Source organism: Rattus rattus, chromosome 12, assembly GCF_011064425.1.
Source record: "Rattus rattus isolate New Zealand chromosome 12, Rrattus_CSIRO_v1, whole genome shotgun sequence".
Classification (NCBI taxonomy): Eukaryota; Metazoa; Chordata; class Mammalia; order Rodentia; family Muridae; genus Rattus; species Rattus rattus.
This window is the reverse complement of record NC_046165.1, coordinates 49,295,920-49,310,365: the sequence shown is the minus strand read 5'-3', so window position 1 is coordinate 49,310,365 and position 14,446 is coordinate 49,295,920. Positions and strand designations below refer to the sequence as shown.

At 41.5% G+C, this 14,446-nt stretch overlaps 1 protein-coding gene across 1 annotated transcript in view; it reads right to left on the bottom strand.

Moving 5' to 3' along the window:
• Positions 1-1,185: 1,185 nt before the first annotated feature.
• The window catches only part of Lrrc63 (leucine rich repeat containing 63), a 37,297-nt gene continuing 24,036 nt past the window's right edge, over positions 1,186-14,446 (bottom strand). The window contains exons 9-10 of the mRNA XM_032917793.1: positions 3,134-3,373; positions 1,186-2,040 (exon numbers count right to left, since the gene is read on the bottom strand). Coding sequence (XP_032773684.1) covers positions 1,800-2,040; positions 3,134-3,373 — 481 coding nt within the window. The 3' untranslated portion in view covers positions 1,186-1,799. The remainder of the gene's footprint in view (positions 2,041-3,133; positions 3,374-14,446) is intronic.

Below are 14,446 nucleotides of genomic sequence, written 5' to 3'. Positions count from 1 at the left end.
TCACAACTGCCGGGAACTCCAGTTCCAAGGAGACCCAAAGCCTGTAATCTCTGCGAACACCCATGTGCAAAGATTCCCCCCAAAACATACACACACAATGAAAAATAAACCTTTTACAAATTATTTTGCTTTATTATCTTTAAACATTCTTAAAATGAGACACATAGATCTGACGGTTTATTCTTTATGACAACCTTCAATTATAAACAACGATAACAAGCAAATGTAAGTCAGCTGACCTCACTAAATTATCACTATTTTAGATTGAGTTAAGTGCACACACACACACACACACACACACAAACTGTGTCATACATGAAATAATCCTGTGCCATTTCAAATTGTTATGTCAAAATATGTGTTTGTCTTTTGCTTGTCGAAACCACTGGACGACAAACAGCCCTGCTGGGCTGTGCAGTGGCCGAAGAATGAGGGGACGGGGGGTTCTCAGAGGCTGGGTGAAGAGGAGGAGGCAGACTGGTGTTTTAGATTCGTTTCTATTGCTGTGACAAAACAACACAAGCGACCACAACTCCTTTTTTTTTTTTTCTTTTTTTTTTTTTTTTCGAGCTGGGGACCCAACCCAGGGTCTTGCGCTTGCTAGGCAAGTGCTCTACCACTGAGCTAAATCCCCAACCCCAACCACAACTCCTAAGGAAGTGTTTCATTAGGTTTATGGCTCCAGAGGGTTGGAGTCCATAACAGGAAGGAAGGCACAGCTTCAGGAACAGCCAAGGACGCCGTCTCCAACAGCAAGCAGGGATCTGAGAGCACAGCACATAGCATTTGAAACCTCAAAGCCAGTCCCTAGTCCTTCAACCAGGCCACACTTTCTAATCCTTCTGAAACTGTTCACCAACTGGGAACCAAGTATTCCAACATACGAGTCTGTGGGACCATTCTTATTCAAACCACCACACCTTCTTTTGGACAAAATAAACTCTTAAACGTTGTTTACAAATTAGTTTTATACATATTAGTGCTTTGCTACATGTATCTATGTGGAGGACATGCATGTATGTATGTGGAGAACATGTATGCTTGGTGCCATCCTTGGAACTGGAGTTATAGGTGGTTCTGTGTGGGTACTGGGAACTGAATCTGGGTTCTCTCCAAAAGCAACAAGTGCCCTTAACTGCAAAGTCATCTCTCAAGCTTTCAAAATAAATGCTTAAGGCCCCAAGTTCCACTTTAGGGGGCTACTGCTTTACAGTGTCATTGTGTGGGCTCTGCTTCCTGGTTCGGCTACTCTTGAAGCCTGCACAGTTAGTCTCAGTTTCATGGGGGTATAAGCCAAGGTAACCAATGAAGATTGTACTAGTTTTTGAAGAAGCAGGGAAAACAATTCAAAAAGCTAAAAGTCAGTTGGCAATTAATCTTTTTATTCTCAGGAGAAAGACTAGTTGGTTGGCAGTGAGGAGGGCGCACAGCTAACATTTTGTACCTGGACACATAACTTTGTGGCCTCGTGCAACAGAGTTCCCCATATTGGCTTCAAGCTGCTAGCCTGTCATTGAACATGGGTTCAAGAACAGACAGAGTATAAGACGCAGTTCTTTTGGCAAATGTTTTGAACCTTCCTCCCCTCCCCTTTACTGTAAACATGTTCTCCAGGAAATTCTCAAGGTCCCTACTGAACTCCAAAGGCCTTTCCTACTCCTCGAGTCAGAGCTTCTAACAATCAGGCTCTCAGGAGGAGGAGGATCACCGAGAGAACTCAGCAGAGAAGACCCATGGGTCCCCCGTACAGAACCTGTGCTCTAAGAGGTGAATTACCCATACATAACTATGTGTGGGTTTTACAAATAGAACGAGACGTGGCTGACCTTTCTCTCCTTTACCCAGTCCATATTGAGAGCTATTCTCCTACTAGGAAAACCTTCTAAAACAAAACTGCTTTCTCTGATCTCCAAATAGCAGGAAAGAGAGCAGACATGGAACTTAATGGGGACGTGTGATAGCCCAAAGATATTACAGGATCGGATGATGCCGAAACCTTCACCAAACTTGGGACCATGGCACCAATCACAGTCAGATGTGCTGAAACAGAAGGAACATTAAGTCGGTATTTGAGTTTCTATAATGCAAAACTCAAGGCTTTATTTCTTATCGAGCTTATATCTACATAAGGCGCTTACTACTAAGTCATAATCTAAGTCCTAATACAACAGATTAGCTGTGTGTGCAGGGGACCCATTTTCTAAAGTAAAGCTGTGCAAAAGTGAAGCTGAGGATCCTCATCTTCTTCTGAGGCCCTGGGGATTAAATCCAAGCCTTGGTGAACACTGTGTAAACATACTATCACTGATGTCACAGAATATCACAGTGGGTGTCAGTGGCAGAACAAAGCCACTCATTTATGGCCAACAAGCAAAAGGAACTAGGATCCCACAGTTCCCTTAAAGGGCATGTTCACATGGCCCATGCATAAAGACTTTAGCTACAGTCCTCTGAGAGATCATCAAGACCAAAATTATGCTATAGCAATGTCTTTATTGAGTACTGATATTTTATATAACCCTGGTAAAACATTTTACTTAGACATACTATAAATACTTGTACCATCCATACAACCCAGAAATGATGATTTATTTTGACTTAAATAGTCAAAATAGTTATGTAACACCTAGACATAATGGGCAAGTTTGCGTGGACCCTAAGAACCCTGGTCTTGAGGTTGAGGTCAGGTAACAAAGCTGATTGCTTGCTGATTCCAGATGTGAAAAGGAAAAGTCAGATCTAGTCCTGATAGCTCTCGTATCAAAATGGAGTAAGACACGTCCCATGGGGCTAAGCAGTTTTTGAAGGGAATCGTTTGTATGCACTTAGTAATTTGTAGAAGAGATTTAACCAACAGGTGCATAGAAACTGTGCACCATCTCAGCAACACACTGTTCTCGGTGAACTTCAGAAATAACTGGAGAGTGTTATAAAACAGGACTGACTTAGGCTCCATTAGTATATTGCAAAGCAAGAATGAGTAAATGAACTGTGTGTAAAGGTGTGTGTGTGTGTGTGTGTGTGTGTGTGTGTGTGTGTGTGTTCAGGTATGTGTGTATGCGCACATGTGTCTGATGTGTTAGTAAAGTACTTAGAGATGTGCTTTGTAAAAACCACGTTAGAAATCACTCACCTTATAAGATATTTTTGAACTACAACTGGGTCATAATCAAGTATTTTATGTAGATTGTTTTTAACAATGAACAAAGAACAAATATGAGTAAGCCGTGGAGGGTTATTGCAGGAATTCTCTAACCAAAACGGAGGAATAGTGAATGTATTCTCAAATGAGAGTTTGACCAAGTTAAGCTTCAAAATCCCAGGTGGAAATGCTGTTATGTTAGTCCCGTCAACGGTCAGTTTTTCAAGTGACCTGTACATAAGAAAATCATATTTTACAAGATAATCAAGCAATTTAAAATATCCACTCGAGTTTTGGTACTGATGTTCTTGAAACCTGGCACTATAACCTCTATTTTAATATTTTCTTAGAATCAAGAGAATTTCCTTATAAAACAATGGAACCAATTTATTAGGCAAAGAAGTACGTTTGTGTGAACAGAGCAGCCAATGCATGCAGTTGGAGGTCCTTACAAACTGTCACCACTCTGGGAAAAGAAACATCCATAAATTCAGGAGCACTAAGAAGTGTCACAGCACACAAACACACAATGTGGTGACATGCAGAAAAATTGTTTTCAAAGACAACCCAGACACCACACATGAGTCTTCATTAACGCCTAATAAAAGCAATAACATGTATAACCTCAAAACACAGTTATGTTACAGGTTGTCCCCTCAGCACCTTGGTCCCTTACTCGTCACTGTGTCAATTGTTTCTAATAGTCCTTGTCCCTTTATTCAAAGACAGAGGGTGTGACTGGTCTTTGTCATTGCCTCAGGGGTGTTTTCCCGCAGTCCTTTCTCTCTTTGCTATTGAGTGCTGAGAGCAGACAGAAAAGTTCCTGTTCACATCGAACCATTGTCAAAATGCTTTCCAGAGGAATAGGCTGGCATGTGGACTCTAGATGCTGGAGCAGGTACTTCTGAACTCCCCTTGACAATCTGGGCTCACATAAACTTTGCCCCAAACTGGTTTCTCTAATTCTAGCTCTTGCTGACGAAAGTAATATATAATCAAAGGGGAAGGGTTATTTCAAATAAAGAGATGGGGTAGCTCTTTGAATACAGCTTCCATGACTGTATCTCGTGTGGTCAGCTAAATGAGGAAAGTCCCAAACTCGTATTTTGTCCTGAAGGACAAAAATAGACACTGTCATGTTCCCTTTACGTGAGACACACGCCTTGGGGTCAGTAGCATAGTCCTGCTATGATTCGAACATTTCTGAACTTCCTTTCATCCTTTATATTAAAATTTTTACCATGTGGAGGAAAATGCCTAGCGCCATCCTGTGCACAGGGTCCTGAGCGAAAGTGGGGCAAGCCCTTCTGGTTGCGTCCCTCATGGAGAGCTGAAACCTGGATCTGAGAAGCAACTCAAGGCCTGAGAACAGAGGTAAGACCAACTTTTCTGCTCCAAGTGACCTGCCTGATGGACTCACAAAGGCAAAATTCCTCTGGGACTGGGCACTTCCCACTTCTAGCTGGGACCCGAACCTCACTGATCCCAGCCCACAGCTCCCTGCTCCCAAACCCTGTGGGAGAGAGAGCTCACCTCCCAGACAGGTGGGCACTCCTGAGACTGCAGGGCAGGAGAGACCATCAATACTGCCCACCCCTGCCCACATCCCTGGCCCAATAGAAAACCTTATAGGGCTTCTGGGAACAGGAAGAGAGGGGCACTCATCGCTGCGGTCCAAACACCACCCGGATCTGAAGGGACCCAGTCAAACAGCTCCCTGCACCCAAATCCCTTGGGAGGGAGAGCTAGACCTTCAGAGGGACAGACACGCCTGGGAAGCCAGAGGAGACTAGTCTCTGCCCACATTTCTGACTCCAGAGGAAAACACCTAGCACCATCTGGGCCCCCTGGGCACAGGGTCCTGAGCAAAGGTGGGGCAAGCCCTTCTGCTTGCTGCCCTCACGGAGAGCTGAAACCCCGATCTGAGAAGCAACTCCAAGCCCAAGACCAGAGGCAAGACCAACTTTTCTGCTCCAAGTGACCTTCCTGGTAGACTCAGTACAAACACCCACAGGAACAGCTGAAGACCGGTAGACAGGAAAGACTACACGCCCGAAAGCAGAACACTCTGTCCCCATAACTGGCTGAAAGAGAACAGGAAAACAGGTCTACAGCACTCCTGACACACAGGCCTATAGGATGGTCTAACCACTGTCAGAAATAGCAGAACAAAGTAACACCAGAGAAAACGTGATGGCGAGAGGCAAGCACAGGAACCCAAGCAACAGAAAGCAAGACTACATGGCATCATCAGAGCCTAATTCTCCCACCAAAGCAAACACTGAATATCCAAACACACCAGAAAGGCAAGATCTAGATTTAAAATCACATTTGATCATGATGATGGAGGACTTCAAGAAAGACATGAAGAACTCACTTAGAGAAATGCAAGAAAACATAAATAAACAAGCAGAAGCCTAAAGAGAGGAAATGCAAAAATCTCTGAAAGAATTACAGGAAAACACAAACAGGTGAAGGAATTAAAAATGGAAATAGAAGCAATAAAGAAAGCACAAAGGGAGACAACCCTGGATATAGAAAACCAAAGGAAGAGACAAGGAGCCGTAGATACAAGCATCACCAACAGAATGCAAGAGATAGAAGAGAGAATCTCAGGAGCAGAAGATTCCATAGAAATCATCAACACAACTGTCAAAGATAATGTAAAACAGAAAAAGATACTGGCCCAAAACATACAGGAAATCCAGAACACAATGAGAAGATCAAACCTAAGGATAATAGGTATAGAAGAGAGTGAAGACTCCCAACTCAAAGGAACAGTAAATATCTTCAACAAAATCATAGAAGAAAACTTCCCTAACCTAAAGAAAGAGATGCCCATAAACATTCAAGAAGCCTACAGAACACCACATAGATTGGACCAGAAAAGAAACTCCTCCCATCACATAATAGGCAAAACACCAAATGCACAAAACAAAGAATATTAAAAGCAGTAAGGGAAAAAGGTCAAGTAATGTATAAAGGCAGACCTATCAGAATTACATCAGACTTCTCACCAGAGACTATGAAAGCCAGAAGATCCTGGACAGATGTCATACAGACCCTAAGAGAACACAAATGCCATCTCAGGTTACTGTATCCAGCAAAGCTCTCAATTAACATAGATGGAGAAACCAAGATATTCCATGACAAAACCAAATTTACACAATATCTTTCTACAAATCCAGCCCTACAAAGGATAATAAATGGTAAAGCCCAACACAAGGAGGCAAGCTACACCCTAGACAAAGCAAGAAACTAATCATTTTGCAACAAAACAAAGAGAAGACAAGCACAAACATAATCTCACATCCAAATATGAATATAACAGTAATCAACAATCACTATTCCTTAATATCTTTCAACATCAATGGACTCAATTCCCTAATAAAAAGACACAGATTAACAAACTGGATACGCAATGAGGACCCAACATTTTGCTGCCTACAGGAAACACACCTCAGAGAAAAAGGCTGGAAAACAACTTTCCAAGCAAATGGTCTGAAGAAGCAAGCTGGAATAGCCATTCTAATATCAAAATCGATTTTCAACCAAAAGTCATCAAAAAAGATAAGGAAGAACACTTCATATTCATCAAAGGAAAAATCCACCAAGATGAACTCTTAATCCTAAATATCTATGCTCCAAATATAAGGGCACCTACATACATAAAAGAAACCTTACTAAAGCTCAAAGCACACATTGCACCTCACGCAATAATAGTAGGAGATTTCAACACCCCACTCTCATCAATGGACAGATCATGGAAACAGAAATTAAACAGAGACATAGACAGACTAAGAGTAGTCATGAACCAAATGGATTTAACAGATATATATAGAACATTCTATCCTAAAACAAAAGGATATACCTTCTTCTCACCACCTCATACTACTTTCTCCAAAATTGACCGTATAATCAGTCATAAATCAGGCCTCAACAGACACAGAAAGATAGAAATAATCCCATGCTTCCTATCAGACCACCACGGGCTAAAGCTGGTCTTCAATAACAATAAGGGAAGAACGCCCACATATACATGGAAGTTGAATAATACTCCACTCAATGATAACCTGGTCAAGGAAGAAATAAAGAAAGAAATTAAAGACTTCTTAGAATTTAATGAAAATGAAGGTACAGTATACCCAAACTTATGGGACACAATGAAAGCTGTGCTAAGAGGAAAACCTCATAGCTCTGAGTGCCTGCACAAAGAAACAGGGGAGAGCATACATCAGCAGCTTGACAGCACACCTAAAAGCTCTAGAATAAAAAGAAGCAAACACACCCAGGAGGAGTAGAAGGCAGGAAATAATCAAACTCAGAGCTGAAATCAACCAAGTAGAAACAAAAAGGACCATAGAAAGAATCAACAGAACCAAGAGCTGGTTCATAGAGAAAAACAACAAGATAGATAAACCCTTAGCCAGACTAATGAGAGGATACAGAGAGTGTGTCCAAATTAACAAAATCAGAAATGAAAAGGGAGACATAACAACAGAGCCAGAGGAAATTCAAAAAATCATCAGATCCTAATACAAAAGCTTATATTCAACAAAACTTGAAAATCTGCAGGAAATGCACAATTTCCTAGACAGATACCAGGTACCCAAGTTAAATCAGGAACAAATAAACCATTTAAACAACCCCATAACTCCTCAAGACTCCCCATAACTGCTTCAAGAAATAGAAGCAGTCATTAAAAGTCTCCCGACCAAGAAGAGCTCAGGTCCAGATGGGTTTAGTGCAGAATTCTATCAGACCTTCATAGAAGACCTCATACCAATACTATCCAAACTATTCCATGAAATTGAAACAGATGGAGTGCTATCAAATTCCTTCTATGAAGCCACAATTACTCTTATACCTAAACCACACAAAGACCCAATAAAGAAAGAGAACTTCAGGCCAATTTCCCTTATGAATATCGACGCAAAAATACTCAATAAAATTCTTGCAAACCGAATCCAAGAGCACATCAAAACAATCATCCATCATGATCAAGTAGGCTTCATCCCAGGGATGCAGGGATGGTTTAATATACGGAAAACCATCAACGTGATCCATTATATAAACAAACTGAAAGATAAAAACCACATGATCATTTCATTAGATGCTGAGAAAGCATTTGACAAAATTCAACACTTCTTCATGATAAAAGTCCTGGAAAGAACAGGAATTCAAGGCCCATACCTAAACATAGTAAAAGCTATATACAGCAAACCAGTAGCTAATATTAAACTAAATGGAGAGAAACTTGAAGCAATCCCACTAAAATCAGGGACTAAACAAGGCTGCCCACTCTCTCCCTACTTATTCAATATAGTTCTTGAAGTTCTAGCTAGAGCAATCAGACAACAAAAGGAGATCAAAGGGATACAGATCGGAAAGGAAGAAGTCAAAACATCACTATTTGCAGATGATATGATAGTATATTTAAGTGATTCCAAAAGTTCCACCAGAGAACTACTAAACCTGATAAACACCTTCAGCAAAGTGGCTAGGTATAAAATTAACTCAAATAAATCAGTAGCCTTCCTCTACACAAAAGAGAAACAAGCCGAGAAAGAAATTAGGGAAACAACATCCTTCATAATAGTCCCAAATGATATAAAATACCTCGGTGTGACTTTAACCAAGCAAGTGAAAGATCTGTATGATAAGAACTTCAAGCCTCTGAAGAAAGAAATTGAAGAAGATCTCAGAAGATGGAAAGATCTCCCATGCTCATGGATTGGCAGGATTAATATAGTAAAAATGGCCATTTTACCAAAAGCGATCTACAGATTCAATGCAATCCCCATCAAAATTCCAACCCAATTCTTCGTAGAGTTAGACAGAACAATTTGCAAATTCATCTGGAATAATAAAAAACCCAGGATAGCTAAAACTATCCTCAACAATAAAAGGACTTCCAGGGGAATCACTATCCCTGAACTCAAGCAGTATTACAGAGCAATAGTGATAAAAACTGCATGGTATTGGTACAGAGACAGACAGATAGACCAATGGAATAGAATTGAAGACCCAGAAATGAACCCACACACCTATGGTCACTTGATTTTTGACAAAGGAGCCAAAACCATCCAATGGAAAAAGATAGCATTTTCAGCAAATGGTGCTGGTTCAACTGGAGGTCAACATGTAGAAGAATGCAGATCAATCCATGCTTATCACCCTGTACAAAGCTTAAGTCCAAGTGGATCAAGGACCTCCACATCAAACCAGATACAGTCAAACTAATAGAAGAAAAAGTGGGGAAGCATCTCGAACACATGGGCACTGGAGAAAATTTCCTGAACAAAACACCAATGGCTTATGCTCTAAGATCAAGAATCGACAAATGGGATCTAATAAAACTGCAAAGCTTCTGTAAGGCAAAGGACACTGTGGTTGGGACAAAACAGCAACCAACAGATTGGGAAAAGATCTTTAACAATCCTACAACAGATAGAGGGCTTATATCCAAAATATACAAAGAACTCAAGAAGTTAGACCGCAGGGAGACAAATAACCCTATTAAAAAATGGGGTTCAGAGCTAAACAAAGAATTCACAGCTGAGGAATGCCGAATGACTGAGAAACACCTAAAGAAATGTTCAACATCTTTAGTCATAAGGGAAATGCAAATCAAAACAACCCTGAGATTTCACCTCACACCAGTGAGAATGACTAAGATCAAAAACTCAGGTGACAGCAAATGCTGGCAAGGATGTGGAGAAAGAGGAACACTCCTCCATTGATGGGATTGCAGACTGGTACAACCATTCTGGAAATCAGTCTGGAGGTTCCTCAGAAAATTGGACATTGAACTACCTGAGGACCCAGCTATACCTCTCTTGGGCATATACCCAAAAGATGCCCCAACGTATAAAAAAGACACGTGCTCCACTATGTTCATAGCAGCCTTATTTATAATAGCCAGAAGCTGGAAAGAACCCAGATGCCCTTCAACAGAGGAATGGATACAGATAGTGTGGTATATCTACACAAGGGAATATTACTCAGCTATCAAAAACAATGACTTTATGAAATTCATAGGCAAATGGTTGGAACTGGAAAATATCATCCTGAGTGAGGTAACCCAATCACAGAAAAACACACATGGTATGCACTCATTGATAAGTGGCTATTAGCCCAAATGCTCGAAATACCCTAGTTGCACAGAACACATGAAACTCAAGACGGATGATCAAAATGTGAATGCTTCACTCCTTCTTTAAAAGGGGAACAAGAATACCCTTGGGAGGGAATAGGGAGGCAAAGTGTAGAACAGAGGCAGAAGGAACACCCATTCAGAGACTGCCCCACATGTGGCCCATACATATACAGCCACGAAACTAGATAAGATGAACGAAGCAATGAAGTGCAAGCTGACAGAAACCGGATGTAGATCGCTCCTGAGAGACACAGCCAGAATACAGCAAATACAGAGGCGAATGCCAGCAGCAAATCACTGAACTGAGAATGGGACCCACGTTGAAGGAATCAAAGGAAGGACTGAAAGAGCTTGAAGGGGCTCGAGACCCCATATGTACAACAATGCCAAGCAACCAGAGCTTCCAGGGACTAAGCCACTACCCAAAGACTGTACATGGACTGACCCTGGGCTCCAAATGCATAGGTAGCAATGAATATCCTAGTAAGAGCACCAGTGGAAGGGGAAGCCCTTGATCCTGCCAGGACTGAACCCCCAGTGAACGTGATTGTTGGAGGGAGGGCGGTAATGGGGGGAGGATGGGGAGGGGAACACCCATATAGAAGGGGAGGGGAAGGGGTTAGGGGGATGTTGGCCCAGAAACCAGAAAAAGGGAATAACAATCTAAATGTAAATAAGAAATACCCAAGTTAATAAAGATGGAGAAAAAAATTTACCATGCAATTTGCTTTGATCATGTTCGTTCCCCTATCCTAACTTCTCCCAGGTCCCCTACCTTTGTTTTTTATCTTTTTTTAAAAAAAATTACAAACACAAAAACAAAAAACACAAAGCCCAAATAAGACAAAAATGCTGAATCAAACAGAAAGTACACACACACACACACACACACACACACACACACACACACACTCACACACACACACACACACACACACACTCATACACACACACACACACACACACACACACATACACACACACATACCCCAGGATCCTTCCCAAACAGCAACAACAAACCCCAAAGAAAACCATGGAGTTCCCTTTGTGATGGCTCTCGGGCATACAGCCTGCCCTGGGGTATAGTCACTACGCCCAATGAGATTCCATTGGAAAACACTGACTTCTTTTCCTTTGCCAGCATGTAGCTTCAAATAATTACTGGTAAGCAATGAGCCCCACTTCCACATCCCCACTCTCAGTGCTGACACTCTCCGGCTTGAACCTCTTCAGGTCTCGTGCATGCAGCCAGTTTTTGAGTCCCTATGGGCATCCATCCTGCTGTGTCTGGAAAATGCAATGCCCTGGAGGTCATCCAGTATCTCTTGGTCTTACCATCTTTTAATCTCCTCTTCTGGCTAGATCCCTGAGCTCTGAGGAGTAGGGTTTCATGAAGACTTCCCATATAGGACTGAGTGTTCCAAAGTCTTCCACTCTCTGCACATTGTGTAACTTTGGACCTCTCTTTTGGTTCCCATCCACCCCAAGAAGAGTTTTCTCTGTTGATGGCTGAGTGAGGCACTGGTCTACGGGCATGATAGTTTGTATATGCTCAGCCCAGGGAGTGTCATTATTAGATGTGGCCCCGTTAGAGTAAGTGTGTCACTGTGGGTGTAGGCTATAGGACCCTCATCCCAGCTGCCAGGAAGTCAGTCTTCCACTAGCAGCCTTCAGATGAAGATGTCGAACCCTCAGCTCCTCCTGCACCATGCCTGCCTGGATGCTGCCATGTTCCTGCCTGGAGGATAATGAACTGAACCTCTGAACCTGCAAGCCAGCCTCAATTAAATGTTGTCATTTATAAGACTTGCCTTGGTCATGGTGTCGTCTCTTCACAGCAGTAAAACCCTAACTGAGACAACAGGTGTTATATCAGAATGTCATCAAGGAGTCGTTTTATTGCTATGTTGCTTTAGAAGAATAATAGTATTTGGTTTTCTGTAGGTTCATAACCTATCTGGTCTCATCTTGATCAGTTTAACAGCATTAGGTATGAGTTTTATTTCATGGAATAGACCTTAAATCCAAGCAGAAAGTGGTTGGTTACTCCCATAACACTTGTGCCACTATTATGCCAGTATATCTTGAAGGCAGCTCTGTGTTGTAGGTTACAGTGTTTGTAGCTGGTTTTGTGATTAGGTTTCTCCTCTTGTAGTGTATAGAGCACTTTCTATACTATGAATCCTGGTCAGTAGGGTTAACACTTCTAGTTAGGCATCAAGATTTATCTAGTTACTCAACAAGATGTAACTCATACCTGGCACTGGATGTTTTTGTTGGAATAAGATGTCTATGGCATTGTATCCTCCATTGTCTTAAGATTCCATTTAGATTTCTTCTATATATCTATATATTTTAGGAAGCTTCTACAGTAATAAGTTTCCATATGGATTTTCAAATGACCTTTAGTGTTAGTTGTCCCTCCCCCATACCCTCAATTACCCTTTTCTGTCACCCCTCTCCTATTTAATACTAGATCAGTTTCCCTTTTAGCCTCCAGAAAACTATATCCTATTTTCCTTTTCATGGGAGATCCTCTCCTCCACACTAGTCCCTTACTAGGTACTTAACCTCTGTGGTTATTTGGATTTTAGCACATATATTGACGCTTAAGAGCTAACATCCACATGTGAGAAAAAAAACATAACAATATTTGTCTTTTTGGCTCTGGGTTACCTCTTTCAGGATAATTTTTTTCCTAACTCTTACCCATTTACGTGCAAATTTTATCACTTTATTTGTCTTAACAGCCAAATAATATCCTGTTGTTGTAAATGTGCTGCTTTTCATGGCGTGTTGAGAGCTTCCAAGGAACAACCACACTGCCTTCCACTATGGGCATACCAGTTCACACTCTCCCCAGCAGTAAATAACTGCTCTCCTCCCCCACTCCCCAGCGCATGCTGTCATTTGTTTTATTGATCTTGGCCATTCTGATTGGTGTAGGGTGGAATCTTGAAGTAGTTTTGATTTGCATTTCCCTGACAGCTAAGGATATTGGTCATTCTTTAAGAAGTTCTCAACCATTTGTGTTTCATCTTTTTGAGAAGTCTTAGCCCTGTACCACATTTCATAAATGGTTTGTTTTCTTTATGCTCAGGGGTTTGGTGTGTGTGTGTGTGTGTGTGTGTGTGTGTGTGTGTGTGTGTGTGTGTGTGTGTGTTTAGTACTCCATATATATTTGACATTGACTCTCTATCAGATGCGTAATCAGTAGGCATTTTCTATATAGACTTCTTCCCCAGAATCGTGTCCCTTCCCATACGCAAGCTACTCAGTTTCATAAGGTTCCAATGTATTAATATTTGGTCTTAGTGCCTGTGCTATCAGTGTGTTGTTCAGAAATTCCTTTCCAGTACCAGTGAGTTCAAGTCCTCTTCCTCCTCTGCCAGGTTCAGGTTATGTCCTAGTTAGGGTTGTGCAATGAAACACCATGACCAAAAAGCAAGTTGGGAGGAAAGGGCTTACTTGGCTTACACTTCCACAGCACTGCTCATCACTGATGGAAGTCAGGACAGGAAGTCAACAGGGCAGGAATCTGGAGACAGGAGCTGAGGAGTCCTTTGTGGATGCTGTTCCTGCCTTGTTTATCATGGCTTGCTCAGCCTTCTCGCAAAATTTTTGAACAACCAGCTCAGGGATGGCACTCCTACAGTGTCCTCCACCAATGAATAGTTAAGAGAATGCCTTACAGCGAGATCTGATGGAGGCTTTTTATCAGTTGAGGTTCCCTCCTTCAGCTAATGCTAGCTTGTTTCAAGTTGACATAAAACTATCCACACAGATTATGTGCTCCCAAGTTGCAGTCTCTGATCCATTTGGAATTGAGTTTTGTGCATGATGCTAAATATGGATTTATTTAAAAATTTCTGTATACAGCCATCCAGTTTAATAAGCATCACTTTTTTGAAGATGCTGTCTTTTCCTCAGTGTGTATTACTGTTTCTTTATTAATTTTGGTGGATTTTCCCTATAATGATTATGTAGTGTCCTTCCGTACATCTTCTGATTAATTTGTCTGATGTCTATTTTGTCAGGTATTAAAATAGCTCTACCTGCTTGCTTGTGAAATACCTTTTATCCTGAGGCGATGCCGATTCTTCAAGGTGAGGTGCATATTTTCGATGCAGCAGAAAGATGGATCC